This window comes from Mus musculus, chromosome 5 (genome assembly GCF_000001635.26).
Source record: "Mus musculus strain C57BL/6J chromosome 5, GRCm38.p6 C57BL/6J".
NCBI classification, from domain to species: domain Eukaryota; kingdom Metazoa; phylum Chordata; class Mammalia; order Rodentia; family Muridae; genus Mus; species Mus musculus.
This window is the reverse complement of record NC_000071.6, coordinates 44192968-44220767: the sequence shown is the minus strand read 5'-3', so window position 1 is coordinate 44220767 and position 27800 is coordinate 44192968. Positions and strand designations below refer to the sequence as shown.

At 42.1% G+C, this 27800-nt stretch overlaps 1 protein-coding gene across 4 annotated transcripts in view; it reads left to right on the top strand.

Moving 5' to 3' along the window:
• The window catches only part of Tapt1 (transmembrane anterior posterior transformation 1), a 56010-nt gene that overhangs the window by 10396 nt on the left and 17814 nt on the right, over positions 1–27800 (top strand). Inside the window, exons 2-6 of one of the 4 annotated variants that reach the window (XM_030254388.1) lie at positions 2534–2664; positions 16440–16558; positions 21390–21455; positions 26358–26520; positions 27446–27581. In XM_030254388.1, coding sequence (XP_030110248.1) covers positions 26431–26520; positions 27446–27581 — 226 coding nt within the window. In that variant the 5' untranslated portion in view covers positions 2534–2664; positions 16440–16558; positions 21390–21455; positions 26358–26430. The remainder of the gene's footprint in view (positions 1–2533; positions 2665–16439; positions 16559–21389; positions 21456–26357; positions 26521–27445; positions 27582–27800) is intronic. The other 3 variants (NM_173764.3, XM_006503940.3, XM_006503939.4) reach the window with 3 other exon arrangements.

Below are 27800 nucleotides of genomic sequence, written 5' to 3'. Positions count from 1 at the left end.
GACAACCAACTGGTTAATTTTACCGTTAACATACAGAAAGGAACTGGAGTTCATGACACCACATCATGCCCTGTGGTTTTCATCGGCTTTCACACAAACACTGTCAAGTGCCTCAAGGATCTGTGTGGAAGGCAAGTCGGAAACAGGTGTTAGAGAACTGGCAGAAGGTTCCGTTCCCCTCTGAAAACAAGAGACCTGTGTCTCGACCATCTTTTTTTTTTTTTTTTTTTTTCCGAGACAGGGTTTCTCTGTGTAGCCCCGGCTGTCCTGAACTCACTCTGTAGACCAGACTGGCCTCTAACTCAGAAATCTGCCTGCCTCTGCCCCCCAAGTGCTGGGATTAAAAGCGTGTGCCACCTCACCTGGCGTGACTTGACCGTCGTAGGCCTAAAAGCTGAGAGCGCTGGTGATGCTAAAGCCCCTTTAGCGCCAATTGACCCCACATTGTTTTTGTGGACCTGTGAACCAAAACACCAATTACAGCAAAAACTGGCCTTGGCAGACACCACTGTTAAAGAGAATTTGCCCAATAAACAAGGTGCATCCAGGCCTTTTAGTTTGCTTTTTAAACTATAAAAGTACTATGTAATGACCTGACTGTGTGTCTCTTTAACACAGAAGACAGACTCCCGTTCTGCCCAAGCGTCTGTCTCTTGTTAGGAACAGGAAGCCTCCCATCCTTGCAGTGGCTGCTCTCAGGGGTTAGACCCAGGGCCCTTGGGCTGTTATTTATAATTATGATCAGTGGGGACCATGGGTGGAAGCCCGACTGCCTTCATTCCCTGCTAACTCCCCAGTCTCAGAAGAGTGCCAGCTCTAGCACCCAGCAGCTCTTCTCTTGTAGAGATTCGCCTTCTCTTTTGACTGCTGAGTTATCTTGTAAAAGTGTATCCTTGGTATTTATTAAGTAGTTGCACCAATGCTGAACACTGGGATTAATCCTACTTTCTCTGTCCATATAGGTCATCCTTAAGTAGAGTTGGCAGTAAATAAGATTGGATGGCAAGTGCCAGAAGTTGGCACTGACCTGAGTATCCACAGAACTTTCTCTGGTGGCAGCGTTTGGTTCTCTTCTGCAGCATAGCATGCAGAGCTTCCCTTGTCTCTTCAGGTGGTGGTGTAGTATTAGAAAGCCCAGTTTTACTCTCTGTGGATAAGATCATATCATCACCTTCAAGACTGAACATCTGTTAATATAAGCAGTAGCATTTGTAGCTTGTACCTATTTCACCCATGACTTAACTATAATCTGAGAAAGGAGGGCAGGTTCCCACGGTGCACCGTGACCCTGTGTGCCTTGTGCCAAGCAATAATGGGGAAATGGTGGCATTTCTCCCCAGGAAGGCTTACCTTCCCCCAGTTCACTCCCAGATACTTCTCAGTACAGTTCTGCAAATGCATTATCAGTCCCACGAATACAGGTGTGTGTTTATGTGTATGTGTGAGTACGTACATAGAACATACTACTTAAGCAAAAGTAAGCATGTGATGTGATGTGATGTGAAACTCCTGGAGCTAGGGAGTCATTGCCGTGCTGACAGAAGTAAGCACTTTAAGGTATGCTGTCCAGGCCCTTGGCTTCTGCCTTCCTAATGGCTTTTGAGGGTTCATTTTGTCTATCCCCTCTTGGTAGTGCTTTGGTACATTTGTTAGAGAAATCACAGAGTAAGCTTAGAAATTAGTTTGGAAACTTTTGCGATCCTGGAAAAAAGTTGAGCCTCATACAGCCTCATGCAGGTGTTGGTTGGGTAAGGCGTTTGGTTGGAGAGATGGCTGAGATGATGGGGCTAGGAGAAGCATGGCATCCCAGAAAGAACTGAGGTCAGGCACCTTCACCTCCGTTTATGAAGTCCCGCAATGTGGAACGCATATCAGCTACTTTAGCCTTGCCTTCCTCCACTGATATAAATGGAAGGGATGAATTTACACCAGAGAAGCAGAGGCAGTGTGGACACGTGGACAAGCCCTATGAAAGAAAGGTTCTGCTTTGTGTAGCTAGTCACTTCGTGGCATTGGGAAACTTTCATTTAGCAGGAGTAAACTTTTATAAGGAGAAGTGCCATTGCTGGCTGGCTTCTGCAGGATATCCAGGCTTACCCAAGCAGAAGGCAGCTGACCTGTGTCTGAATGGCTGGCATAGTCATGGGCTGAAAACAGTGCTTTCCAGGGCCCTGGGCTGCCTTTGGACTCCTGGAATGTGTAATCAATGGAGCCGTTACAGCTGCTCCTCTCTATCCCCTATCTCTGCAGTCTAGGCTTATAGCACCGTGAGACTTGGGACTGGTCAGAAAGGTGTTCTTCGGCTCCTTCGGTTCTCAGCAGCCATCCTTTCCATACTCGGATGGGGTTTTCAACATGCAACAACCGCAGTTCCTAACACCACTCTCCAGTCATCTGGTTTCCCTTTCTTGTGGGCACAGAACTATAGACTGTATATCCCCCCTTTGTTTTCTATGTGTTTTACCTATGGCTCCAGCCTGTGAGTTCTTGATAAACACTTCTTTTTCTTTTGTGTCATTTCTTTTTCCTGTAGAACTGTCATTATTGAGGTTCCTCAGTGCTGAACTGACAAGAGGGTACTTCCTTGAACATAATGAAGCCAAGTATACAGAGCGAAGAGAAAGGGTGTACACTTGTATGCGAATACCAAGAGAATTGGAAAAGGTACTCTTTTTTTTTTTTTCATTTCCGAACATCATTTGAAAGTGTTAATTATGAAAAAACTTGTGAACAACTTCCAATGACTTTTTAAAATGTTGGAAATAACATGGTAAGTGATTGAGTGTGTTTGGGGATATAGGGTTGCTTTGTAGAAAGTGAGTTATAAAAGCTGGTTTTAGTACGAAGAACATTACCAAATCTCTTCACGCCTTCACTCTGGTACACATTTGCGGCTTAGCCAATCGGCTTTAACTCAGGATTTCCTCTCCATCTCCGAGGTCTCTGGCTCCCTGCAGTTGTGTGCTTCTAGAATATCACTTTCTCTTTTTCTTTCTTTCTTTTTTCTCCACTTAAGGTATTTAATTTCAACCTTTTCTGAGGTTTCAGTTTCTTAGAATAGCCATATGTGACAGACCCTCAAGGAAGAAAATGACTTGTTTAATCTTGTCACAGAAAGGCTCCTATTAAAGGTAAACCCAGAAAAAAACAACACCAGGTCCTCCGTCTCTTGTTGCAGGGTTGGGCAGAGGACAGGAAAGCCCTTTTCCCTCTAATGCGGCTGGAGTTAGGAGTCCTGTGAGAGTCCAGATCTTATTACAAGAAAGATGTGTGAGCTAGCTCACAGGTCTTTATGGTAGCTGCTTCCTCAGAACTGTGCTTTCTACTAGAGTGGCTGTGGGCAGCCTCGGTGCATTGGGAAGAAGGGATGTGGCAGGCGGTGGGAGGCTGCCTCCCAGCCTCCATGGCTGAGAAGAAGCGACTTGACTTTATGTAGGTTCTTGGTAGTGCTACCTGCTGAAGTGTGAGGGAGTTTATACTGGAGTAAGACTCAAACTGCTGCGGAGGAGGCAGGGGTAATGTGCCTGCCTGGGATCCTCACTAAGGAGGAGCCTGAGGGACTAATGGCTGAGGAGCAGTGAAAGACAGGCTCTGCAGTGTTCCTTCCTCAACACCAGAGGAGCTGCGTTTTTTCTTCAGAGATTTAGCTAGCATTGGGTCTGGAGCTGGTCAGGTGAGACAGATGTTTGTAATGGGAAGTAAGTAGAAAAAAGACGAAGCCAAAAAAAAAAAAAAAAAGAAAAAAAAAGAAAAAAAGATGAAGCCAATTCTTATGTTGGGAAGCACTGTTAGGTTGCTTTTTTTTTTTTTTTAATTTTCTTGGTGTGTAATAAACTGTGCTGTAGATGTGTTTAGACATCTACATTTACATTTACAGTGCAGAGTAAGGGTGAAGATAATCTCCTAATGCTAAGTTTGTCTGAGATAATACCAACATACTTAACCTATACCCACCCAGCCTTAGCCCTCCCTCCCTATAAGGAAAGTTTCTCTCTTGGTGATCAATCCTGGATGCCATTTTTCTCTGAAAATACTGGAATTTACCTGCAAACACAGCCAGACTTCCTGAATGCACCCAGCTCTCCTTGCACTGAATGTAATCCCTTTGAACCGTCTCTTAGTTCTGTCAACAGGCCCAGTGCATACATGCATTTTCCTTCATTGCAACTTTGAAGTGGCAAGCAGATGTTGTGTTTCATGGTGAGGAAGTGCCCACAGGTCTTTATAAGACTTAATACAATGCTCTTAAACTAAGGTCCACTGTGAGACCACTATTGGGCTAAGTAATATATGTGGTGTGTTGTCATCAGGATTTGCCTTCTAAAAGAAAGAAACAACAAAGTATCAAAGAGCACTGCTGTGTCAGGAGTTAACTGTTTATAAAGCTGCAATTATTTGTATGAAGGTTAAATGCATAACATCCCAGATTAGTTAGCGTTCACCTCTCGGTGATTTTTGCCTTCGGTGAAAGGGACCGCTGCTGTGGGTCTTTGAGGGACGTAAGAGTGCTTCAAAAGGGGGTGAGGTTTTTCAGTTAGCTGCCCTTCTCCTAGACTGCTAGCATAGAAGCAGGGCTTCACTTACAGCCTAGGAAACGATTTAGCATCCAGGTTAATCTAAATTATTTAACTGTCTCCCTTTTAGTGAACATTGTCAATACCAACATATGATATCCTATTGGCTGGTTTCTTGGTAAATACTGTATTTTCACATAACATCATCTGGAAACAGTACTTGAAAATTCAGAGCTCTGTGCTTTTCTGAAGTCTGCAAGGACTACAAACATTGATGCTCATACTTTCAGGTCAGGAAACTGAGCTCAGTGTCTTACCAAAGCTGTGGACTAATGTGGAGCAGAATAGCAGTATGTCACTGCGTGGAATGGCAGTGGATCAGCAGCCTTACTTGACACTGTGCTCTGTGCTTCAGCAGTGCCATCAGCTTTCCTTTTCAAACTTCTTCCCCTGGCATGAAGCCCTGACATCTTAGACTACTTCCTTAGTCTGGGTAGGGGTGAATTTCTTCTTTTATACAAACCTCTCAGTCCTGCCTAGCTCTGGCACTTCCACAGTCTGCTACTGAGTGCTTATGGTCCACTTTTGGAGTGTTCTGTCTCCCGTAAACCTGAGGAGACTGGCTTCTCTGGTGATTGCAGTGGGAAGCAGAGAGAATTGCATTGGCTCTTGGGCAGGCTGCGGGCCTCAGATCTCAGTCCCACTGCTGTTACCCCTGGCTTGTTCCCGCTCCTTCCTGTGCTAGGGTCTCCTGCTTGTGGATCAGCTATATTTGAACTCTGTAGAAATGTTGTAAGTCTTTAACAGCCTCACTTTAGCCCCTTTTGAGGAGTGTCCTGCTATGGAACAAGGTACATTTCTTCATCCATGGGTTTCATTCCTAAGCTTTCAGGACACAGCAGCAGATGCTTGGGAGAGGCCAGGTTCCAAGGCTCCCCTGGTCTCTTCTTTATCTCCTGCTTTGCCTTAATTAAACATGACTTTGCCAACCCTGCAAGAGATGTCTGAGTGGCAGCCTTTCTCAGATTGCTAACCACACATAGAAAGAGACCCTAGGGAAGGTTTGTTTCCTCTTTCCTTTAACCAGGCTTTCTTGAGGTAAACCTGATCTTGCTCATGAAGGATTTACTATACAGGAACACTAGGTGACATAGCCTACAGTTGACTCATAGCTCTTGGCTTTTAGAGTTTACCTTTAGTGGGCTGCAGCTGGGCACTAGTTGAGGACAGAGACCCCTGTCCTCTGGCCTGTGAGACAGTTCCTATTGCTGACTTCCAGACTGAGTTCACACCCCACCATATTTTGGTGGATGGAAGTACTAGGGAATGATTTTCTATGTGTCAGATAAGTAATTATCTCTTGTCCAAAGCTAATTGTGTTGACTTTGTGAATCTAAAATTATAATAATTTTGCAAAAATTAAAATTTTACAAAACATAAAATTGAAAAAAAAACTGTCCATCATAACATTTTCTAAAACCCCCTGATTAGTTTATATGCTAATTTAAGGAGGGAGATAAAGATAACATACTGACTGCTCTGTTCTGTCTTAAGTACTTATGGTATATCCTAAGCATTTGTAACATGGAAGTACATAGTCTCAGATTTTAGCATGATGAATTATATTAATATACTAGTATATTAATATTTAGCAATATTGAGTTATAATAGAAGATACAGAATGGTAAGTGCCATTAAGCAAAATATGTAAAATGCTGCTAAGAATTTCCAGAAGGGCCAGGTGCTGGTGGCGCACACCTTTGATCCTAGCACTTGGGAGGCAGAGGCAGAGGCAGGTGGATTTCTGAGTTTGGGATCAGCCTGGTCTATAGAGTGAATTCCAAGACAGCCAGAGCTACACAGAGAAACCCTGTCTCGAAAAAAAAAAGAGGAAAAATAAATAAATAAAAGGAGCAGGGTGGGTGGGGAAGGTTTGCTTAGAAGGCGAGCTGCAGAAATAGTCAAGGGTGGGGCCTGAGAAGAAAATATGTGGCACAGATAGGAAAAGGTAGATTGTGAACAGGCATCATAGGGCATGTGTGCATACACCAGGTGGTGTGGGGGAAGGGACTGAAAGATCCAAGGATGGGGATTTGAGTGTGAACAAGGAGCAATAAGGACTGAAAGATGGGCCAGGTCTAGGTTTGACTCCTGGTCAAGGTGAACAGTTAAGAACTCAGGCTTCAGGATGAGACTACACAGTGTATATTCCTTAGGAGTGCTCTAGCCGTGTAGGACAGACAGTGAGCCTAGCAGAGGCCTGCTTGGACAGTTTCCTCTCCTTTTGAGCAAATGTAATAAGGGAGGTCTGAGTTAGTCCAGCAGGCTAGTGACCTGCCGTGGCCCAAGACCTTGTTTCTCCCAGTCTTGATCACTTAGCTTTGGTTCTCCTGCCTAATGATTTTAAATAGAAAATTGACAACTAGAAGCTATTGAATCTTCATTGTAATCAGGAAAGAAAAAAAAAAAATAGAGCAGTTGGGTAGTGCCTCCTTTTGACTGACCTTCATGTAGAATTAAAGCTTTCCCAGAACTGCCAGAAAGAACTCTCACTTGTGTCTTACTGGCTAAATAAACTCATGGTCAACCCCTGCTGTAGCACAGGAGACTAAGAGAGTGAAGGCTGAGCTTTAGCAACAGAGGAACGGCTTAGGAACAGTTACTGTGGTAGCTTCAGAGCCCTGCTTCTGAAAAACTAGGACAGCAGCAGTCAGTGTGAAGGGGAAATGAGCAAAGAAAGCCCGCACCCTTCCTTATGTCACACGCCTCTCTCTAAGCAGCTTGACGTAGTTGTCTCCTATGTCCTTTATTCCCGCTGTTAGACAGGTATAGGTTACAATAAATATTATTTTACATTTACATACAAATGTAAATGATATAAAAATAGTTATATTATTTTATAAAAATCACTTGTTTATGAACCTTGCCTGTCACCAAAAGTTAAGCTACAATGAAATTGTATCCTTACCTTGTAATGCGCGCTTTGGGCAGTCATTTATTTCATATTTACCATACATTGTACATTATACTTTTAAAATACATTTTATGAAAACTAAGCTGCACACTGTTTAGTCTTAAATATAGCTACTGTTTTTTAGAGAATCTTATCAATTACTTATTTATTTATTATTTATTTATTTTGTCATACTAAGGACTAAACATGGGGGTGAAATATGAGGCATGTTTCTGCAATTGAATCCCCAAGTCCTGTTCTTGTCACCTGAAAACAGATCTCACTAAATTGCTTACTTATTGTGTAGCCTAGGCTAGCCTCAAAATAGAGATTTTTTTTTTTTCTGCCTCTAGCACATCTCACAAATTTTAATGAGTCTTAAATGTATTAGGTTGGAGGTTATAAGGAATGATAAGTATTTGTGTTGGTCAGATTTTTGACACAGACATAAGCAACTAAGGATGACAACATTTACATGCACATACTATTTCAGAGGTTCACGTACGTAGGCCTTGGCTTGTGCTTCTGAGATGCTAGAGAAGCAGAACCTAGTGATTCGAGTAGTGTCAGAGGCATCCCTCCCTCCCTCCCCAGACTTTGCCTCCTAAAAGTCTCAGGATCTCCCAATTGAGTGGCATCAACTGGGAACCAAATGCTCAGCACATGAGCCTTTTTAATTCATCCCCAAGATATGTGGAGTTGTGTTATTACTAAGCATGAACTGTTAACCAAGGGGAGAGGGCTTCCCTGAACACTAGAATCATGTGGTCCAGCATCACTGCCTGCTCATTTGAGTCTCCTTAGGACTTGCCTTTCTTCATCTAAGATGAGAAGGTTGACAGAGCCATCTCAAGAGGCCTAATGCAATATGAACTTGTCTTAGTTACGTTTCTACTGCTGTGAAGAAACACTATAACCATGACCAAGACAACTTATGAAAGGAAGCATTTAATTGGGAGCTTGCTTACAGACTCAGAGGGTTAGCATGTGACCATCATGGGGTGTGGAGGATGGTAGCAAGCAAGCAAGCAAGCATGGCCCTGGAGCAGTAAGTAGCTCAGACCTATGTCTTACCTACAAGTTGGAGGCTGACACAGGGACAGAGACTGGGCCTGGCGTGGACTTTTGAAACAGATCTCACCCCCAGTGACCTCTTCCAAGGCCACGTCTAAAACTTCCCCAGACAGTTTCACCAACCAGGGAACCAAGGATTCAAATACGTGAGTCTATAGAAGCTATTCTCATTCTAACTACCACAGACTATTTTATGAATTTGCTTTTGAGGAACTGAGAAAATGAATGGTGACAGACAACTTCTAAGAAAGGGAAGATTTCAGTATCTAATAGGAGAACTTAACCCTTTCCCCTTTTGAGGGTAAACGGGGTCAGTGTTTGACAGAATGGTTCAAAAGTTTGTTTTGTAGGAATGAACTTAGTTTGCCATCATATAAGGCCGGTTTGTTTTATTACAAGACATGAAAGGAAAACATAGTAGCTATTGGGTCGCTTTATTTCAGTGAAACAGTTCCTAGTGTTATTGTGAAACTGACATACTGTTTACTCAGACCGCTGTTTGTGTCAGGGACTTCTCAGTCATCCTCTTGGTTTCTAATTCCATGAGAATACATTTATAGAAACATCCTTCTAAATGCATCTTGGGATGTAGACTTTGTCTAGGACTCTACCTTGCCTGCATTCCCCAGTTACAGCGCCACTGGGAAAAAGGCAGGCCAGTGTAGTCTGACTGAACGTCAGCACGTTGGGCATTCCTCCCCTTCTCTCCAGTTCCTATCCCTGCCTGCAGCAGCAGTGACAACACCAGCAGCCTCTCCAGAAATAAGGCTTGATGTGATGGGACAGCAGCAGTGAACTCCCAGCTGCCTTGCCTTGTGAGAATGCTGTTGCCTGTTGGGCACATAAGACCATCCAGCAAAGTAAAAGATAGCTGTTTGTAAACTTACAACTTGAGAGCCGTTTGTTGGAAACTTTTTTCTGTCTTGTTGGCTTTGGATGTCTTATGTCACATCATTATGATCCCTTACTCAGGCCATTTTGACTCTTAATTGCCCTGACTACTTAACTGCCAGCCTGATGAGGCTGATCTCTTCCTGAAAATCAGATCTAAGCCTAAAAAGATGTCATCTTGCATTGACTGCCTTTACCTGCAGAACCTGTGAAGACCTCAAGTATTAGGGTAACTGTCACCTTATTGCAGGGCTTTAAGGACACTTATGGTCCTGCATCTAGCCAGCCTCTCAGCAGGATCTTCTACTGCTGCAAGATATTTGATCACACCCTGAACCCCAAACTTGTGTTATTTACTGAAAATACCTGTTTCTAGTTGTGGTGTGGCTTAGCGGGGAGCACACACCTTTAATCCTTCTGGCTGGAATACAGACATGCTCTTAGTGCACACCTTTAATCCAAAACAAGTTAGTAGGCAAAGTTAGAAGGTAAAGTTATTGTGTAGAAGGAAGCGCCCATGTTTGAAAGTGATGTCTAATTGAAAGGCAGACAAAAAAGTGATGTCAAAGAAAGATTTGACAGAATAGGATATGCCCAACTGTCACAAGAAAAGAGAAGAAAGGGAAGCAACTTGAGGGGCAGAAAGAGAAAGAGCAGAGCAGACATTTTTACTGGGACAGTTGTACAAAGACAGGTTGCAAAGAGAGAACAAGCTAGACACAGATGAAGAAGGACTGAGCCAGAGACCAAGAAAGAAGCCAGACTCAATCAGTTAGCTTGGAGAGGAGTTTGAGCCAGAATAGCTGAGTTGAACCGGCCAGTGAGAGAGATAAGAAAGAACTGGAAAGAGTGAACTTATTCAGCAGTAAGTCTCAGAGCTGGAAAGCATTCTAGGCCTACACACGCTTGTACAGAAGCTAGAAGCTTCCAGGACTAGGCCTCAGTTAGCAGACTAAGGTAGTAAACCTTGGAGATGATAATTACTTCAGATGAGTAAAAGATACTTTTACCCTGTGGCCCTGTCTATCCCATTAAGTAACAAGTACTAATCCCACCTTGTGTACCGTGAAGAGTCCTAACCAAGTTAGCGTAAGCGGGTTGCCTAGGATTACCGGCATGTAAGAGAGGCCAGAAAACAGTAGGGTCATTCTTTCTACATAATTGTTCAACAAACCAATTCTCCAATGTATTTACCTTTCAAGAACTATGTCTACTGTTAACTGTGGCCGTACGTAGATATAGACTATGTGTCAGATGTAGAGTATGATGATGGCGATGCATTGATTGAGATTCGTCTGCTCTCTGTGGGTACAGATGTGTACGTAACCCACCCAGCACAGAAGAACCCGACTCAGCAACCCCTTTGTTGACCATCTCCTAGGGTATAGACTTCTTAGGGACATGAATATTTGAGTTCAGGTACATAAAAAATATTTATAGAATGCGCAGCAATTGCTTTCAAAATCAGATTCCTACATGTGAGTTTCTTGAAAGCTACTGGATAAGAAGTTGAGCTCCTTAGCTGTTAACCGAAGATGGCCTTGTCATGCTTACATAACTGTCTTCACAGCTTACACCCAACAGTGCAGCAAGGACATTTTTCTCTGTAGAATTGTGGTCCTCTTTCCTTTGCCCTGCAAGGTCTAGTCTGAGTGTTTGTTGTCTCTTCTGCGAAGACAGCATTGTCTTGTCTGAGACAAGACAGCTTTCCTGACTCTTGGGCATATGCCTCAATGCACTCCACAAACTCCCAACACTAACACTGCACAAAGCTGAGCTTTCCAAAGTAAATAGTTATTTTAGAATTTAATTCGTAGAGAGATTATACATAATGAGTGATCCCGGGGTTGTGTGGCCTCTTTTACTATTATGTTGAACATTGTTATATCCCAGGCCTCCATCATACCAACTTGCTTAAGACTCCGCCTTAGCTAACCACTCACTATGCTGGCGCTCACTGCACTGTTTTCTTCCAGTCCCCAAGATTCTTAACACCTTGTGGAGCCTTTGTCCCAGGGACCTCTTAGCCGAAGAACAGGACCAGACCTTTATAGGCAGTGGTGTAAGGGGCTGGAGACGGGCTCTTCTAGGCCCTTTACTCGCATTTCCCAGGAGCTTTCCAGGCTGCAGTGCCTCGCCCGCCACAGTAGATGATGCTTGCTGGCCCCAGCAGAGGAAATAGATGGTGCTCAGAATTTCAAATGAGCATTGAAGAAATACATTCCACAACCATTTTAGCTTTTTTTAAGACATGGAGTTTTATGTATTTTGAAATTTCAAATGACATTAAGGAAAAGGCTCTGGAGATTTTTTTTTCCAACTTAAAATTCTAATGGATAGAAACTGGTATTTTTGTTTTGAGACAAGTATTTTTCAAATGGCTAAGAACAATTTAGTAGGTTCTGTGGAAATGCTTACAAGCAACTTAGACCTTTTCACAAGTATTTGATGTGTATTGCCCTGCAGTGCTGCAGATGTATTACTGCTCTATAATATCCTCAAAAGAGAATATCAGATGTTAAAAGCCTACAGTGAATCTTCTTTTAGTATAGAAGACTGGGAATTCAGCAGTGAGTCTGAGTATGGAACTGGTGCAGTTTCCATCAGCTCTACCATGTCTCTACTGCTCGAGAATGTGTTCTCACTGTCACTGCAGAGGTAGGTGCAGTAGCCTGCCTGTAAGGTGGCAGTAAGAAGAAACTGCACCTGTAGAGGCCTTAGAACAAGATCTCTCAGAGTCAGACCAGCAGGTACCTCTGGCTTTTGGCTGTTTTCACCTCAGGAATTTCTGGGGCTGCCTCATTAATTTAAGCCGGCGATTATATTTGAAGTCATCGCTTTTATACACATTTGATGAGTCTGTGTTCTGAGAATAAAAGTTAAGAGACTATTTGAGAATAGAGTGTCTGCTGTTTGTTCCATGTAACTCACCTTTATAGGAAGAACTTCCCACTGTGCTCCAGCACTGTCTCCATGCTGCGCTTTCTGCTCCCCTTCAGAGGCTCTGAGTTTCACTCTGAGAGTCAGCATGGATCAGTGCCTCCGGGACTCATTGAGAAAGAACACTGTTTGAGTTGGTGCTAAGGATTGGAGGTGGCATGTTTTAAAAGGGGAAATAAAAATCATCATACTGTATATACCTGGTACCTGTGGCCCAGAAGAGGGTGGCAGGTCCCTGGAACTGGATTTATAAATGGTTGTGAACATCTTTGTGGGTGCTGGGAGTGGAATCCAGCGTAGCCTGATAACTGCTGAGCTGTCTCTCCAGGCCCAGCTTTGACCATCTTAGTGCAATAAACACTGTTTGGGCCTTTTGATTGTGCTTGCTCTTTGTTTTCCCCATTTGTTTTCCCAAGGAGGTATTTTGATTTAGTGGGTTTTTTTTTTTTTCTTTTTTGTTAATATATAGCCCAAGCTGACTTGGAATTCACCATGTAGCCCAGGCTGGTTCTACACCTCCTCCCTTACTCTCCTGAGTGTTGTGTATAGGTGTGTACCTCTGCCTGGCCATAAGCATGTATTTTATTCAGTTGTCAAAATATCTGCCTGGACAAAGCTCTACAGTGTTTGATTAAGGAAGGATTACCCTAAAGAGTGACCTGGCTCAGGGAAGGTACTCAGCCAAGACTGGTGTCACCTTTTGTCTTTCTTCCCTGGGAAAACATGAGTGCAGCTGAATACAAAGAGGTACAACCCAGAACTCCTGTGTGTGTGGGTTTTTTGTTTTTTTTTTATAGATTGCCTTTACATTCTGCTTTTTGGAGCTATTTTTCTACTGTGTTTTTATCTCATATGCAAGTGTATGCAGATGGCATATGTGTTGTAAAGGCCTTCTGTGTGGAGATGAGAGATAGGTAAAGTAAGAGTCCCTATTCTCGAAGATAGGCGAGGTGACGTGGACCAGCAGCAGTGGGCCTGAAGAGAGGAGTTTGCTGTGCATCCTGTGAGCATCCACTAGTCCAACAGACTGTCTTAGGGGCACACTCAGAATCACGGCTGCTTTGGTGTCACAGCAGTGCATGTGTTCTGAAATTTGAAGTGAGTGTTAAAAGAAGACAGGAGACTTTTGTGTCTCAAAAGAATCTGTGTGTCACTGGTGTCATTATTTTATAGTCACATGTTGTATGCTAGAGAAGAAATTCAAATTTATAGTTACTAATGGACAGCCAAATAATTTATAGTTATTTAGTCTAAATAAAAAGAAATAGAAATTGCTTGCCTTCTCAAGATCCACACTAAGATTTGAAAGTATACATTATTCTTATTGATGCATTCTCAAAGCTTTTAGTTTGTAACGTATTTTAAAGCTAAAAGCCAGTCTAAATATTTGATTCATTAAATTCTTACTTTTTTTTTTAAGACAGTAAGCAGATTGCAAGATAAGCTAGCCAAAAGAAAAGCCACCATAACTCATGAAACAAGTAGACATAGTGGAGGTGGACTGTTGAACTATGCTAAAGGTCGGGAACCGGACCTCTGTCTGAGCAGACAGACTTGCTACTTCCTTTGCTCATGCATATCCGTGGGCCAGCATTCATCTCTCACATCCACAGCTTCCTAATGTGTCAAGCAGAGGTGAAGGGTTCCTCAAAGAGCTGCTAGGAGCATCAAGTGCTTAATACCTAGCACTTGCCTGGAGCACTGCAGACACTGTCAAGAGACCTCAGCATCCTGAGTCACGTGCACACGAAGGGGATGGTGGACAGCAAATGTTCTGCACAGGGCTAAGCTCACACTCCATACGTGTCTAGTCTCTTAACTTTGTAAGTCGTTCAGAAGAATGCTGTTTAGGAGAATGTAATGCCAGAACGAACGGCAAGGACAGTCCTGCTTCCACAGTTCCAAATTAACAGGCCTTTCTGTTGCTTTTCCTCTACATTTTGTATTTTCACACTTTTGAGTATTTACCCTCACTCAGCTGAAATGGGTTTAAATTGCAGCCACATGCTCTCCTCTCTGTGGTGAGGTCTGTTGCCAGCTCCAGTGGTCCAGTTACAGGGCCTGCAGAGTGTAAGAAAGATTGCCCCTCTGCTGGTTTATGTGACAGACTGAAATGTGAAAGGAAGGCCATTAGACTTTGTGGATACTAACACAAAATCTGCAGAGCAGCAGAAAGAGTTTGATCCTTCCCATCCTTACTGCCCAGCTCTGTGGTCTTGCCAGTACCTCACAACCATGGAGGCCTTCTTCCTATCCTCTATGCCAGGCTATCTTCTGCTCAGCCCATCTTCTGTGTGTGGCACATGCTCATCTCAGAAGTTATTTAAGTGCTTATTCTAAGTCTCTCCAGGGTGGCTTGGCCATTGTATCTTCCATGTCCCTGCACACTCAGGTCTGCCCATGTAGCTGTTAGCCCTACCCAGACATGACTGCTTCCCTCTCTGATAGTTACAAGCTTCCTGACAGGGCTACCACATCCTGCTCCTGCTCCTGCTCCCTTTGTACCTGCCGGACTGAGCATGTTACATGCCCCAGCCACAGCTTCAGGGCTGTGGGCTAGAGGAATACAGTGTTCATCCCAGCAGGAGCTCACGAAGAGATAGACACACTCCTCTTCCTAGCATTTTGTGTTCCCATGTAGACATAGCCAAGATTCTTCTTGGAATTTGTAGGCAGGAAAGGGTTCTCAAGGGCAGGAGAGTCATAAATAAGGACTACTGCTCAGACTTTAGTGCTCCTTTGCATAACTTGAAAACATGAATGAAAACTAGCCCTTTACACCACCAGCATCACGGTGGCTGTCGTGGAGGGAAGACTTAAACTGTGGGCTTGCACGTGACTTAGGCTCACACCGTGCTTTCATTGTTGTTCATGAGTCGAGAATGTTGAAGGAGCTTCATAGTCACATTAAGAAGTCTGACATAGTTATCATTTATTTCTTAGATTTTTGTCAAAATTAATAAAATATGGGCTTTCATTTCCTTTGCCACCCATAACAAAGTATTCCACACTGGGCAGTTTAAGCAGCAGGGATGCAGAAGGGGGAAGCCTGACATCGAAGAATCAGCTTTGTCCTGAAGCCTTTCTCATTGGCTTATGGACAGCCGCCTTCTCCAGAGGTCCTCACCTGGTCATCCCTTTGCCTGCCTGTGTCCTAATCCCCTCTCTTACAAGAGACCAGTGTGGGCTAGAGAGCTAGCTCAACCATGGAGGCTGTGGCTCACAACCGGCATCTCCAGGGCAGCAGGCATATTGGGTTGGGTCAGGACCTCTTTATCCCAATGACAATTTTCACTCAAATCACCATTTTAAAGACCTGTGTCCTAGAAGTTACAACTGTCTTGTGAGTTCTGTGAGAAACTATTTTGCTTATAGAAGTGTGAATTTAGGTAATACGTGCAGGTGGGACAGTTAATGCCTAAGGCTATGTAGATATTATGGTGATAACATAGCCATCAGACCATGTTTGGATGTTAGGCATACATCTCCACTAAGTAGCAGAGTTTGGTAAGCTATGAAAAGATCTATCTCACTCTCTTCTTAGGAGCTATACTGCTAAATTTATTGGTGAAAATGGAAAGTATAAATCAGTAAGAAACTGGGGAAAGGTTAAAGAAAATAGTAATTACTTCTGAAACTAATCAGAATAAGGCCTTCCAAGTATAGCAGTTGCCTATTTGTGTAAAATTATGTTAAACTTAATCAGTCTACAAAAAAATAAATTAAAAAAAACTGTTTTCAAACTAAAACTGTCTATTCCAGTCTTCTGATGAACAGGAAATGGAAAGGATGGGGTTAAAGGTAAGAAGCTTGTCTTACCTTAAGAAGATGTTACTTAGCCTGTCTGGTTTAAGAAGTGCCAGAAAGTCACAAAAGTTGAGTCTGAACAACCATCTTTTGAGGAGCTACTTCTAGGGATGGTAAACAGAAAACTCTGGAAGAGTCATAGAGGACTAATGTCCAGTTTCTTAAACTTAAGGAGTCAGGAAACAGTTTCTCATAATGTCTGAAGTTATATCTACAACTACCTAAAGAATCTCTCTCTTTTTCGTTCTCTCCCAATGTAGCTCATGTTCTTTGGAATATTTTTGTGCCTCGATGCCTTTCTGTATGTGTTCACCCTGCTTCCTTTAAGAGTCTTTCTGGCGCTATTCAGGCTCCTCACTCTGCCTTGCTATGGCTTAAGGTAAGTTTAGATCTTCGACTATTTTTAGTGTCTAAACGGTTTTATTACTTTTATAACTTGTAGAGTTGTTAGAATAAAGATGATGCATATGATTTCATTCATACTTTGGTTTTTGATGCATACACTGCCTATCTGTTCAATTTGTATTATATAATATATGTTTTATATATGCATTTTTTTCCAGAGAGGTTTTGAACCAAAACTCTGCTTTAGCTGGTAAACTGACACTGTTGTGGAGGCCATGGGTTGAATAGAAGAGGAACAGGGCTAGAAGTAGAAACTGACAGACCATGTTCTTAACCGGCTTGGACTAGGGCTGGGAGGCGTCCTGGCTTGCTTCATCTGTGAGAAGTTCAGGTTCTAATCGCCTAAGGAGCCGGCTCTACTACAGGCTTCCTCCTCCAGGTCACTTGTGTTAGTGGCCTATGAAGCTGTTGTCATAGACTTCTGGTTGGTGGCAGTTGATCACTCTGTAATGGCATCATTCTGATAGAAAATATCAGTCAGCCCAAACCAACTTGGAGAGCTAGTGTATTGTAATAAGTGTCTGCCTCCCCTAAGCTTGTTTCATATCTGCAAAAGAAGATATTGAGAGCTCAGTACCTGTCCCCCAAAACCTGGAGATAGAAAAAGTATATCAGTGGAGTGCATGACACACACTCACTCCTTATGCTGGCAGAGTGCCTGCCTACAGCAGCCCACAGTGCCAGCAGATGCCTGCCTACAGCTCCGAGTAATAAATACCAGTTTCTTGCATTTCTGTTCTAGCAAACTGGAAAGATGGAATGCAGTACTTACTGTGCATTTGTCCTTGGGGAACAGGAAGTTTGATTTGAGAGGTGGCCTTCTTGACAGTCGTGTCAGCAGGCCCCTGCTTTACATGGTCTCCCTGTACGAGCTACTGCTTAGCTTTAGCATTGTAGTTTGAGTTACAATTCTAAAATGTGTGCCGTTTGTAAATATTTTTAAAACATTTCAGTTTGAAAATGTAAAATGCTGAAATGGGTAATAATTTATGAGACTCCATTTAGTGACCATTCAGTGGAATATAACACTTGGAGTTATAGCTTCATCAATGAAGTTGCTAAAAAATTACTGGTCCATATTCAAAACTGTAAGTTCTGTTTAAAAGACTAAAGTCACAAAGATGTTTGTTTTGAAATAGAAAATGAAACGCAGCCCTTTCAAATGAGCCTTAATCCATTTTGATAAGAAATGCTTCTAATGTAAATAGAAATAATCAATAATATAATGATTAGGTTGTGAAAGGAATAAAAGTTACGATGAGCGAGATTGCAGAGAATATACAGTTTTAAGAATTCAGCCTCCCTCAGTGCTATAAAAGTTATTATTTGTATCTAAAATCTTTCTCATCTTGCAGAATGATATGAATTATGGCACGTTTAATTAATCATAAGTTAACCGGGTGAGATTCTTTTTAGGCATTTAAGCACCAATTTTAGGATCTGCCAAGTACTTCCTTTACTTTGAGGAGGGTTTAAAAGGGTTGCTCTCATTAGTCAGGCTTTTCAAAGACCTTGGTGGTGTTCTCCTACTAAAGCTGGTTGCTCTACTGTGGGCTCAGTGAGATGACATTTTAGTTACCTTTTCAGAAGGTGGGGGTGGGGGTGGGGAATCTTCCTGTGTGGCTGCATAGAGAAGTTGAATACAGGGAAATTAGATTAACCCAGTGTAACAGCCTGACATAAAGTAACTAAGAGCTTGCAGGGATTTTCACACATATTTTGTGAGCTAGGTTACCTTTTAGTTATTCCAGGATCAGCAGTGTTAAACAGGTTCATATCCCACCAATGGCATGTTCTGATCAGTTGTTGGCACCCTGGGAGAAAGCTTAAGAGGGTTTATAACCTAGAAACTCTTCCTTCTGGACTAGACCTTTTCTGTGTGGTTAGTATATAGGTGACATACAATTCATGATAATGGGTCTTGAGGCTCTTGAGTATGGAAGTCATCTTATCTGACGATGCATCTCCTTCTTCAGACATTGAATACTGCTTTATGCTCAGAGTCATTTCTGTTTCTCTGTCACTTGGAGAAGCAGGACATGTAAGCAGCATATAGCATACCCTTTCCATTCTGAGTATTAAGTATTGCAGAAAATAGGAATTCTTAAACCATCTACTGTAGTTTGCTTCACATAAATGATTGTTGCTTCCTAAAGCTAACATTTCTATAATAGTTTACATTTTTAGTGCAAAAAAGATGCTTGCTTTAAAATTGTATTTTGAAGCATTTTCAATCTAAATTATCTTCAGTGTCATTTAAAAAGTGCTTTCTATTTTCATGGTTTTATAGCTAAAAGGACTCTAGGGGGCAGCCTGTTATAAACAACTTGTAATATTCTATCTGCAATATTGGTTAACTGAAGTTACATTTTATGTTGTCATTTATATGATAAATGAAACATGAGGATGCAGTTAAAATTGTGCACTCAAATTTCAACCTTGAATCCTCTGTATGAGAGCAAGCAATATTACAGAAAATATGAAGTACTGCTTTTAATGTCTTAGTACCTTCAGTGTTCTGTATCTGAGTTAAGCAATGTGTTACTGGGAGCCACATTTATTTTCTCTGAACCATGAAAACAATGTCTCTGTGATTCTTTTTTTAAACATGGAACTGAAAATATAGTACACTTAAAAAGTGACTGAACAAAAAATACTGTTAATATTTTGCCCAAGGGCATTTAGGTATTTGTAGAATACCCAAAAAACATTTTATCGTTATGGAATTATTTAGAAATAGCTAAATGCCGCTGTCCTACAGCTTCCCTTCTATTGTTCTCTACTTCTGTTAAAGGTTATTAGATTTGTATTGCCTACAGCTGCTTCATGTTCCATCTCTCTCCAAAAAGCAAAGGTGCTCTTCCTTCAGTCTGACTTGAAACCTGCACAGAGGCCAATTGTCTGCTTTCCTCAGCCGTTATCATTCTCATCTCTTCTGTTTCAGCCATATTTTTTTTCTAGTCTCAATTTTTTTTTCTAAAAAGAGAAGAAAAGTGTGTCTGTTAATTAAACCCTGACATGGAAACAGTGTCTCCCCGCAGCAGGGTCAGCAGCAGCAAGACAGCACTGCCTTTGTCATCCTTGCGTGAGTGTCGTCTCCTCCTCTGCCAGACACTCTTTGCTGCAGCATCTCTGGGAGGCTTTTAAAGCAATCCAAACTTTCTGCTTTGAAGCTATTGCTAGATCTTCCTCTATCTTGATGTGTTTTCAGCTCTGGTTTGAGGTTTAGGTTGTGTTGCCACTTGTAACAATTGGGTGAATTGGATGAACAGGGATGTCACCTTTCATGAAGGATGATAAGCAGGAAGATTTTGTAGCCTGTTCAGTAACTTAGTCCTCATCCTGACTGCCCAGTTATCAGACCATTTTAACCAATTTCTTTTCTTTTCTTTTCTTTTTTTTTTTAAGACTTATTTATTTCACGTATATGAATACATTGTCACTGTCTTTAGACAGACCAAAAGAGGGCATCAGATCCCATTACAGATGGTTGTAAGCCACCATGTGGTTGCTGGGAATTGAACTCAGGACCTCTGAAAGAGCAGTCAGTACTCTTAACCACTGAGCCATCTCTCCATCCCCCATTTTGCCAATTTTCAAGCAGCTAAGATTGTGTTCCTTTGGAGCTGTTGGCAGGTGCTACTGTGCAATGGTGGGGTGCACTGCTACAAAGGATGCTGCAGTGCTCCTGTAGAAAGTTGATACCACTTCTCAGTGATCTCAGAAAGACTTGGTTGAACCTATTTCTGATGAATTAGCAGTCCTAACCCCTGCTGCCCAGTGTTTAATGAGGAAGGAAGGAAAAAAGGAAGGCATCTAGGGCCCTGGAAAGCTGGTTCGTTCTTTTTCTAGATAAGGTAAGATAGCTTCTAAATTTTAGAGAAAATTAGGATGATATTTTAATTGAAGATAGAAACAGAATTAGATTGTGATTCATTATGAGTTATCTGTGCTTGATAGCTACAGGTATCTTTCTAAGTTCATCTATGGGATCGATTAAAAATACTGAGCATGTGGTAGTTTACGTGGTATCAGTGTGAATACTGTCTCTTCCTAGAATTTCCATTATTTTGTGCTTTAGATTCTGTCACACTTAAGTCATACATTGAATGAGATTACAGAGGAAAATGGTAAAATCTAGAAGCCAGAGCTGATAGCTAGAAGTAAAGAAAGCACTTTTGAACATTATATGGTGCTAAGTAAGCTGACTGGATTTAGGAATGCTGGAGTGTTTTTCTTTTGCTATTAGAGTAAATAAAATTCAGGCAAGCACGTTTCCTGATCCCTTGTCTTGGTTTTAGACATAGCTCTCATTGAAGACGTCATTGACTTTTTTTCTTGTTTTAGGTTAGGAATATCTTTTCTTTTGACCCTGTAAGAGAGTTCTTATCTCCCAAAAGAACTATGAATTTCAAATTCTTAAGTTTCTTAACTTGTTGACTTTTCCTTCATGTGCCTTAAATTTAGTTGTGCTCAAACTAACTTTATTTGTGCTGTATAAATAGGCTTTTCTTTCCCCACACGAAGTTAAGCATTTGATTCTGGCCTGAGTAATTAATGCCACCACAAGAACATGAGTGTAGGAGAGCTCTTAGTGTCTTTGTCAGGGAAACAAGGATGTCCATTCTTTCCTCTGACCAAGGCTGATGTGTGCCACACCAGTGGGGAGAGAGAGAGAGTACATGGTTATGGAGAAAGCCTTCATAGCATCATCAGGTTTTGTCATCCCATGTTCCCCACCATGACGCTCAAAGTAGCGTAGCAACATTCCAACCTTCTTTCTTTCTTTCTCTCTTGTAAATCAGACCGAAGGGAGGAGCACTTTCACTTCCTTTATAGGATGGAGTGTGGTGGCACAGGGACTCCTTGTGGTGAGTAAACCCTGATTTTTCCTTTTATACTCTTGGCCAGATTGACCTCAGTACCAAAGCATAGGCACCAGCATAGCCACATAACCATTTGAGGATGGGACAAACTGAGGAAGATGTGCCGCCCAGCCTTCAGTAGCATCCTCACTTGGTCTTAAGCCTTATCCATGTCTATTCCAGTGTTTGACCACACTGTCACCATGAAAGTCACCATGAGATATTCTCTAATGACACCTCAGTCCTCACCTTAGGGCTAAGCCCAGCTCACTTGTTCCTAGAACCACTGTTTACTTTGTGTTATTCCAAACATAAATGGCGCTTCATAAATCAGCCACTTCATTCTAATTAATTAATTTAATGTACAAAAGAAGGTGTTAGCAATCGAGTGAAAAGTATTAAGTGATTATTTTTTACTCAGTGTCAGACTTAAATGATGAGTTTCTCAGTTCAGGAAAGCATCTTGGTCCTAATCCTTTGTTCCAGTTAACTTAAGACCATAAAGGGACTTCTCTTAAAAATATGAACCACATGAAATACACATTTTCAAACTTTCAATAGTATGTACGTGTCCCCTCCAGCCCTCAGTTATACATACTTTTCAGTGAAATGAGGCATGCTCACTCCTGGCCTCCGTCCATGGCTTGAAATGAACTGGCAGGAGGGCTCTGCTTGCCATTGTTGCCTCCTCTTCCTTCTTGATCTTGCCAGTCCCACTTCTTTTTATCAGTAGAGTATCAAGGCGTGGGGACGCCTCACAGGGAGCATCTTTCTCTGCTGCATAGTTCTACTTGCATGACTCTATGAGCACTTTAAACAGCTCAGAGATGTATAATAGTAAGACATATGACATGAAATTATCATTTGTAATTACTATGAAAGTATAGTAGAAGTATTTGTAGGGGTTAAAAGGTAAAATTTAGAAATGTAGAGAGTCTGCTTCTATATAGATATTTTTAACTTGAATATCTTTTAAGTTGTGTTAAATGTCTTATTTTTATTGGAAGTTCTATTGAATGTCTTATTTAATCTTATCTTGAGTGGCATGTAATAAAACTATTAGTCTAAACTAGGTTAGACTAATGTGGGTTTTTGTTGTTGTTGTTGTTTATTTGGTTGGTTGGTTGCTTTGGTTGGTTGGCTGGTTGGTTGGTTTGTTATTTTGTCCAGCATTCTCTTGAGATCTCCAGCATTTACTAAAGGAACTGCCTATAATTGGCTCTTTAACAGACATCATACCTAGGACTTGAGCCTGAAAGATTATCTAGGTGTCGCTCTGGGTTGGTTGGCAGCACTGTAGATAAGCTTCTTATGGAGTTTGTAGTGATTACTGATAGTCATCTAAAAATACCCTACAGAATAGGGGCAAGTGCTGTGGTTGGTTCACGTCGTTTTAATTAGGCAAACTCACTTGTGGTTAGATCTTGGAGAAGCTGCGATACAAATAAGCACTGTGTACAATGCTACTCGGGAAGGGGAGGGTGTGTTGTTTTGGTTTTGCTGCTTTCCTTTTTTATTAATGGGCACATGTGGAAAGAAAATCCTTGTTTTATAGACGTTGTAAAACAAGTTTTATGTTGTGTTGGAATAGTAGTCCTCCACTCTGAAAACCTGTAACTGCTGTAGCAGACAGTAAGATGTTAAGGCAGTGATAGAGAGCTGAGGACCCAGAGCAAGTACATTTGTTCTGTTTTCCACTGTGTATTTTAAAAATTAATAAAGTGAGAGGTATGTTTGTTTCTTAACATAATAATTTTCCATATGATAGGTTATATATGAGTTTGGAGGTTTTGACAGTCAGTGTTTGTAAACAGCCATGCCTGCATTGATGCCTTTCATTGTGCTCCCTGGCTATCAGTGGGATAATGCCCGTCTATAGTCCAGGGATGCAGGACCTTCTAGCGTTTCTCCTCTTGATATCTAAATTAGAAATGTTTGCTCTTGACAGAAGAACCACTGTTCCCAGTCCCAGCCTCATATAGAGTATAGGGCATGAAGTCTCCTCGATCATCAGTTAGCCCTTGGCAGGGAAGTGTGATCTCAGCTGGGTGTGAGGGAAGGAAAGAAAAAAAATGTACCCTGCTTTCCATGGAAAATCAGGAAGAAAGTAATGATGGAGGTAGTGCTAGGTGCACTTCAGCTCAAAGCTCTAGCTTGAGCTGCAAAGAAAAAGCAATCAGCATCCCACATCTTTTGGAGGGCTTGGGATCTGACTAGCAAAGCCAGGCCTGTCTTGATAAGCTCACTACATGGCTTCCCACCTGCTTTTTTTTTTTTTTTTTAAGATTTATTTATTTATTTATTTATTTATTTTATGTATATGAGAACACTATAGCTGTACAGATGGTTGTGAGCCTTCATGTGGTTTTGGGAATTGAATTTTGGACCTCTGCTCGTTCTGGTCAACTCTGCTTGCTCAGTCCCTACTTGCTCCAGCCCAAAGATTTATTTATTATTATATGTAAGTAATAATAGCTGTAGCTGCCTTCAGACACACCAGAAGAGGACATCAGATCTCATTACAGGTGGTTGTGAGCTACCATGTGGTTGCTGGGATTTGAACTCAGGACCTTCGGAAGAGCAGTTAGTGCTCTTAACTGCTGAGCCATCTTACCAGCCTAACTTCCCACCTACTATCACCCTTTCTGAATGTGTCTCTTTTCAGACTTGCAGTATCCCATATTGAGTCCAAATGGATGTATCAAACTTACTAATAACCTGTAGAAAGCAAGAATGCAGCCTGTGACAGCTACTCTCAGAGCTGGTCCCACAGCCTAGTTACAGGAACAGTTTAAAAAACGTACACATTATGCTCTTGTGGACAGGCTGAGAAGGAGCTGAACAGACTAAATAGCCAAGAAACTCCTAAGAGGTAGGTGTGTGTGTGGCTCTGAGGCCAGGGACACAGTAGCAAATGAGTTCAGCCCACACCACAGCTTGAAGTAGTCACTGCTGGTAAAGATAAAGAGGCCATAGCTCCTAACGGAAGCTCCCACTCCTAACAGTTGAGTGTATAAGTAAAAACCTGCCAAAACAGAAGCCTGAGCAGGGATCTGCACCTTGTCACTGTATCATTGAGGAATAGGCCTGCTGTAGACTCCAGCGTATTCGTTCTTGTCATGCAAATGTCATGTCCAATAAAAGGGAATCCTAAAGTTCTTCTTTTCTGTTTGTTTTCTCCATCTTATTGCTTCCATCCCTGACTTAGGCTTCAGTTTTTATGCTATACTCTCAGAAAGAAGAATCAACTAATTTTTTAATTCTGAAAAATTTAAGTAATGTTTCAAAGAACAAACTTCTACAGAAAAGGAGTTATCCCACAAACCACTAACCCACCTCAGGAAGGAAGGAAGGAAGGAAGGAAGGAAGGAAGGAAGGAAGGAAGGAAGGAAGGAAGGAAGGAAGGAAGAAAAAAAGAGAGGAGGAGGAGAAGAAGATATGAGGAAAGGACTCATTGGAAATTTAAATCTTTTTTTTTTTTTTTTTTTTTTTCTGATTTTTCGAGACAGGGTTTCTCTGTATAGCCCTGGCTGTCCTGGAACTCACTCTATAGACCAGATTGGCCTCGAACTCAGAAATCCGCCTGCCTCTGCCTCCCAAGTGCTGGGATTAAAGGCGTGCGCCACCACGTCCAGCTTAAATAAATCTTGAATGCGTGAAAGAGTCTTTCAGAGTTAGACCTGGTAGCACAAGCCTGTGTTCCACGCTGTTTGGGAGGCTGGGCAAGGAGATTGCAACCTCAGGGCCTTCTCAGAGCATGAATAAGACTTGGCTCAAATTTTTTTTTTAATTATTTTAAATGGATGTATGATTCAATGGCAGAGTGCTTGGCTAACATTAGCAAGGCCCTCAGCAGTATTTACACCCAGAACCAACTGAGGTAAATTGACATCAGATTATACTGGGTTCTCTTTCTCACCAGTGCAAAGATTCAAGCAAAGATGTAGGAGTTAGTCATGTGTTATTTTGATGCTTGTGACCATAGCCTTCTCAATATGCTGCTAGCAGGAGTGTAAGTTGACACAAACCCTTCAGAGGCCCATATTGGCTATTTTTACCAAAATGTCAAGAGTGAATGCAACTGTGCACCTAGAATTGTAGGATTTTACAGTACAGATACACTTTTACTTATGAGCCATGTACATAGTGCTAGCTTATAGTTGGAAAGCAGTAGAAATTTGTCAATAATGGGTTGGAAATTTTGTGGTATGTATTCATGGGGAAAACTACATAGCCATAAAGATCCGAGGGTCCTTTTAAACCACTATGAAAGATCTGGAGTTAGGTGTGCCTGTGATCCCAGCAGTGGCCTGACTTTCTATGTGGCCAGCAGGGCTGTTGGGAAATAGGGTGGACAAGGTGCAGAGTGGTGTGCATAGAGCACCTACTGGGTGGGCAGCTGACCCAGTGGCCATGAGTATAGTAAGGTCTGCCACACACACACACACACACACACACACACACACACACACACACACACACACAAAGCTGCTGCCTGCACACTCTCTTCAGTTCTGATTCACCTTTAGTCTAACATCTTTTTAATATTTGATTTTTTTAAGGTTTATTTATTTATATGAGTACACTGTAGCTGTCATCAGACACACTAGAAGAGGGCATCAGATCCCATTACAGTTGGTTGTGAGCCACCATGTGGTTGCTGGGAATTGAACTCAGGGCCTCTGGAAGAGCAGTCAGTGCTCTTAACGTCTGAGTCTAACATCTTTATAGTCTGTATGCAAGCAGAAAAGATCCAGTTACGCAGTCATTTTAGTGACCACCCTTGTTAAAGTTTGTAAAACTTCAGCCTGACGTTCATTGTGACCTTGATATGCTATTAACGGTGACTTGTTTTGTTTTGAGAACACATAGAGTAAAACTCCTGTCTCCATTACTTGTATGTTTCAGGGACCGACGTCTGCTTCAGCCCGCACAGGTGTGTGACATTTTGAAGGGCGTCATCTTGGTAATCTGCTATTTCATGATGCACTATGTTGACTACTCCATGATGTACCACCTGATAAGAGGCCAGTCTGTCATCAAGCTCTATATCATCTACAACATGCTAGAGGTAAGGCCTCTTGCTCCCCACATCTTAGTCTGACCCGGCTGCCTGCAGCATGGCCCGCACTCAAGTCCTACAGAGGGATGAGAGAAGGGCGTTGGCTGTGGCTTCTGGGAAGCCATTAATGAACGTGTTCACTCACCAGAGGATCTTGGTCAGATCTAGAGAGAATTGGGGGCTGAGTTTATCGAGGTGCCTCCTGAGCCACTGGTGCTGGGTCATACTTAAAGGGAAAGTTCCTCCAAACCAGGTGTGCCCTCCAGTTAAAGCAGTGATTCTCAATGTGTGGGTCAAGAGCCCTCTGGGGGTCAGCAGACTTTCACAGGGGTCACACATCAAACGTCCTGCATACCACTTATTTACATTATGATTCATAAAAGCAGCAAAACTACAGTTATAAGATAGCAATGAAATAATTTTATGGTGGGGAGTAACCACAAGATGAGGCCCTGTATTACAGGGAGGGTCACAGCGTTAGGAAGGCTGGGAGCACTAAGTTAAAGGACAGATTCCCACTGCTTGCACAATTCTGAGGATATATGCTGTCAAATTGCAAGCTTACTGGGAACCCATGGATGCAGTGGGTTTTGTTGTTTTTGCAAGAATTGTGAGGATTCCACATAACTTAATTATGTGTGCTTAGTATACTAAATAAAATGACTTTGAACTTTTTGCATCACATTTTGCAATTTTTTCTGTTTTGTTTGTTTGCTTTGTTTTTACAAATGGCTAATTCAACAATCCCACTATGGTTCCATAAATGTATTGCATCCTCAGCACGCACCAGGGAGCACATACAGAGTGTAAGCAGCCAGCCCTTTGCCCTTCCTCAGCTTCCCTTCCAGGACTGCAAGCCTCAAGTCTGACTGCTAGTAAACTACTAACAGGAGCAGCTGAGAAAGCAGCTCGTTCCCACTGTTTCTCTCTGCAGGTAGCTGATCGTCTGTTCTCCTCGTTTGGACAAGATATCTTAGATGCTCTCTACTGGACAGCCACAGAGCCGAAAGAAAGGAAAAGAGCACACATTGGAGTCATTCCTCACTTCTTCATGGCTGTTCTCTATGTCTGTATCCTTCTAGGCTTAGAGGGCACACCAGCAACCCGCGCCGCTTTGTTTGCCCATCCCTGCACAGAATGGGGTGTGCGTATGGAGGGGGCCTTGATATTCCATCACTCGGGTAACCAAGGAAACCAACTCCAGACTTACTTCCATGTTCACTTTTAAAACTTTGAATTATTATAATACAGATGTATATCTCTCAGTCGTCTTCATCATTTGCCATAGT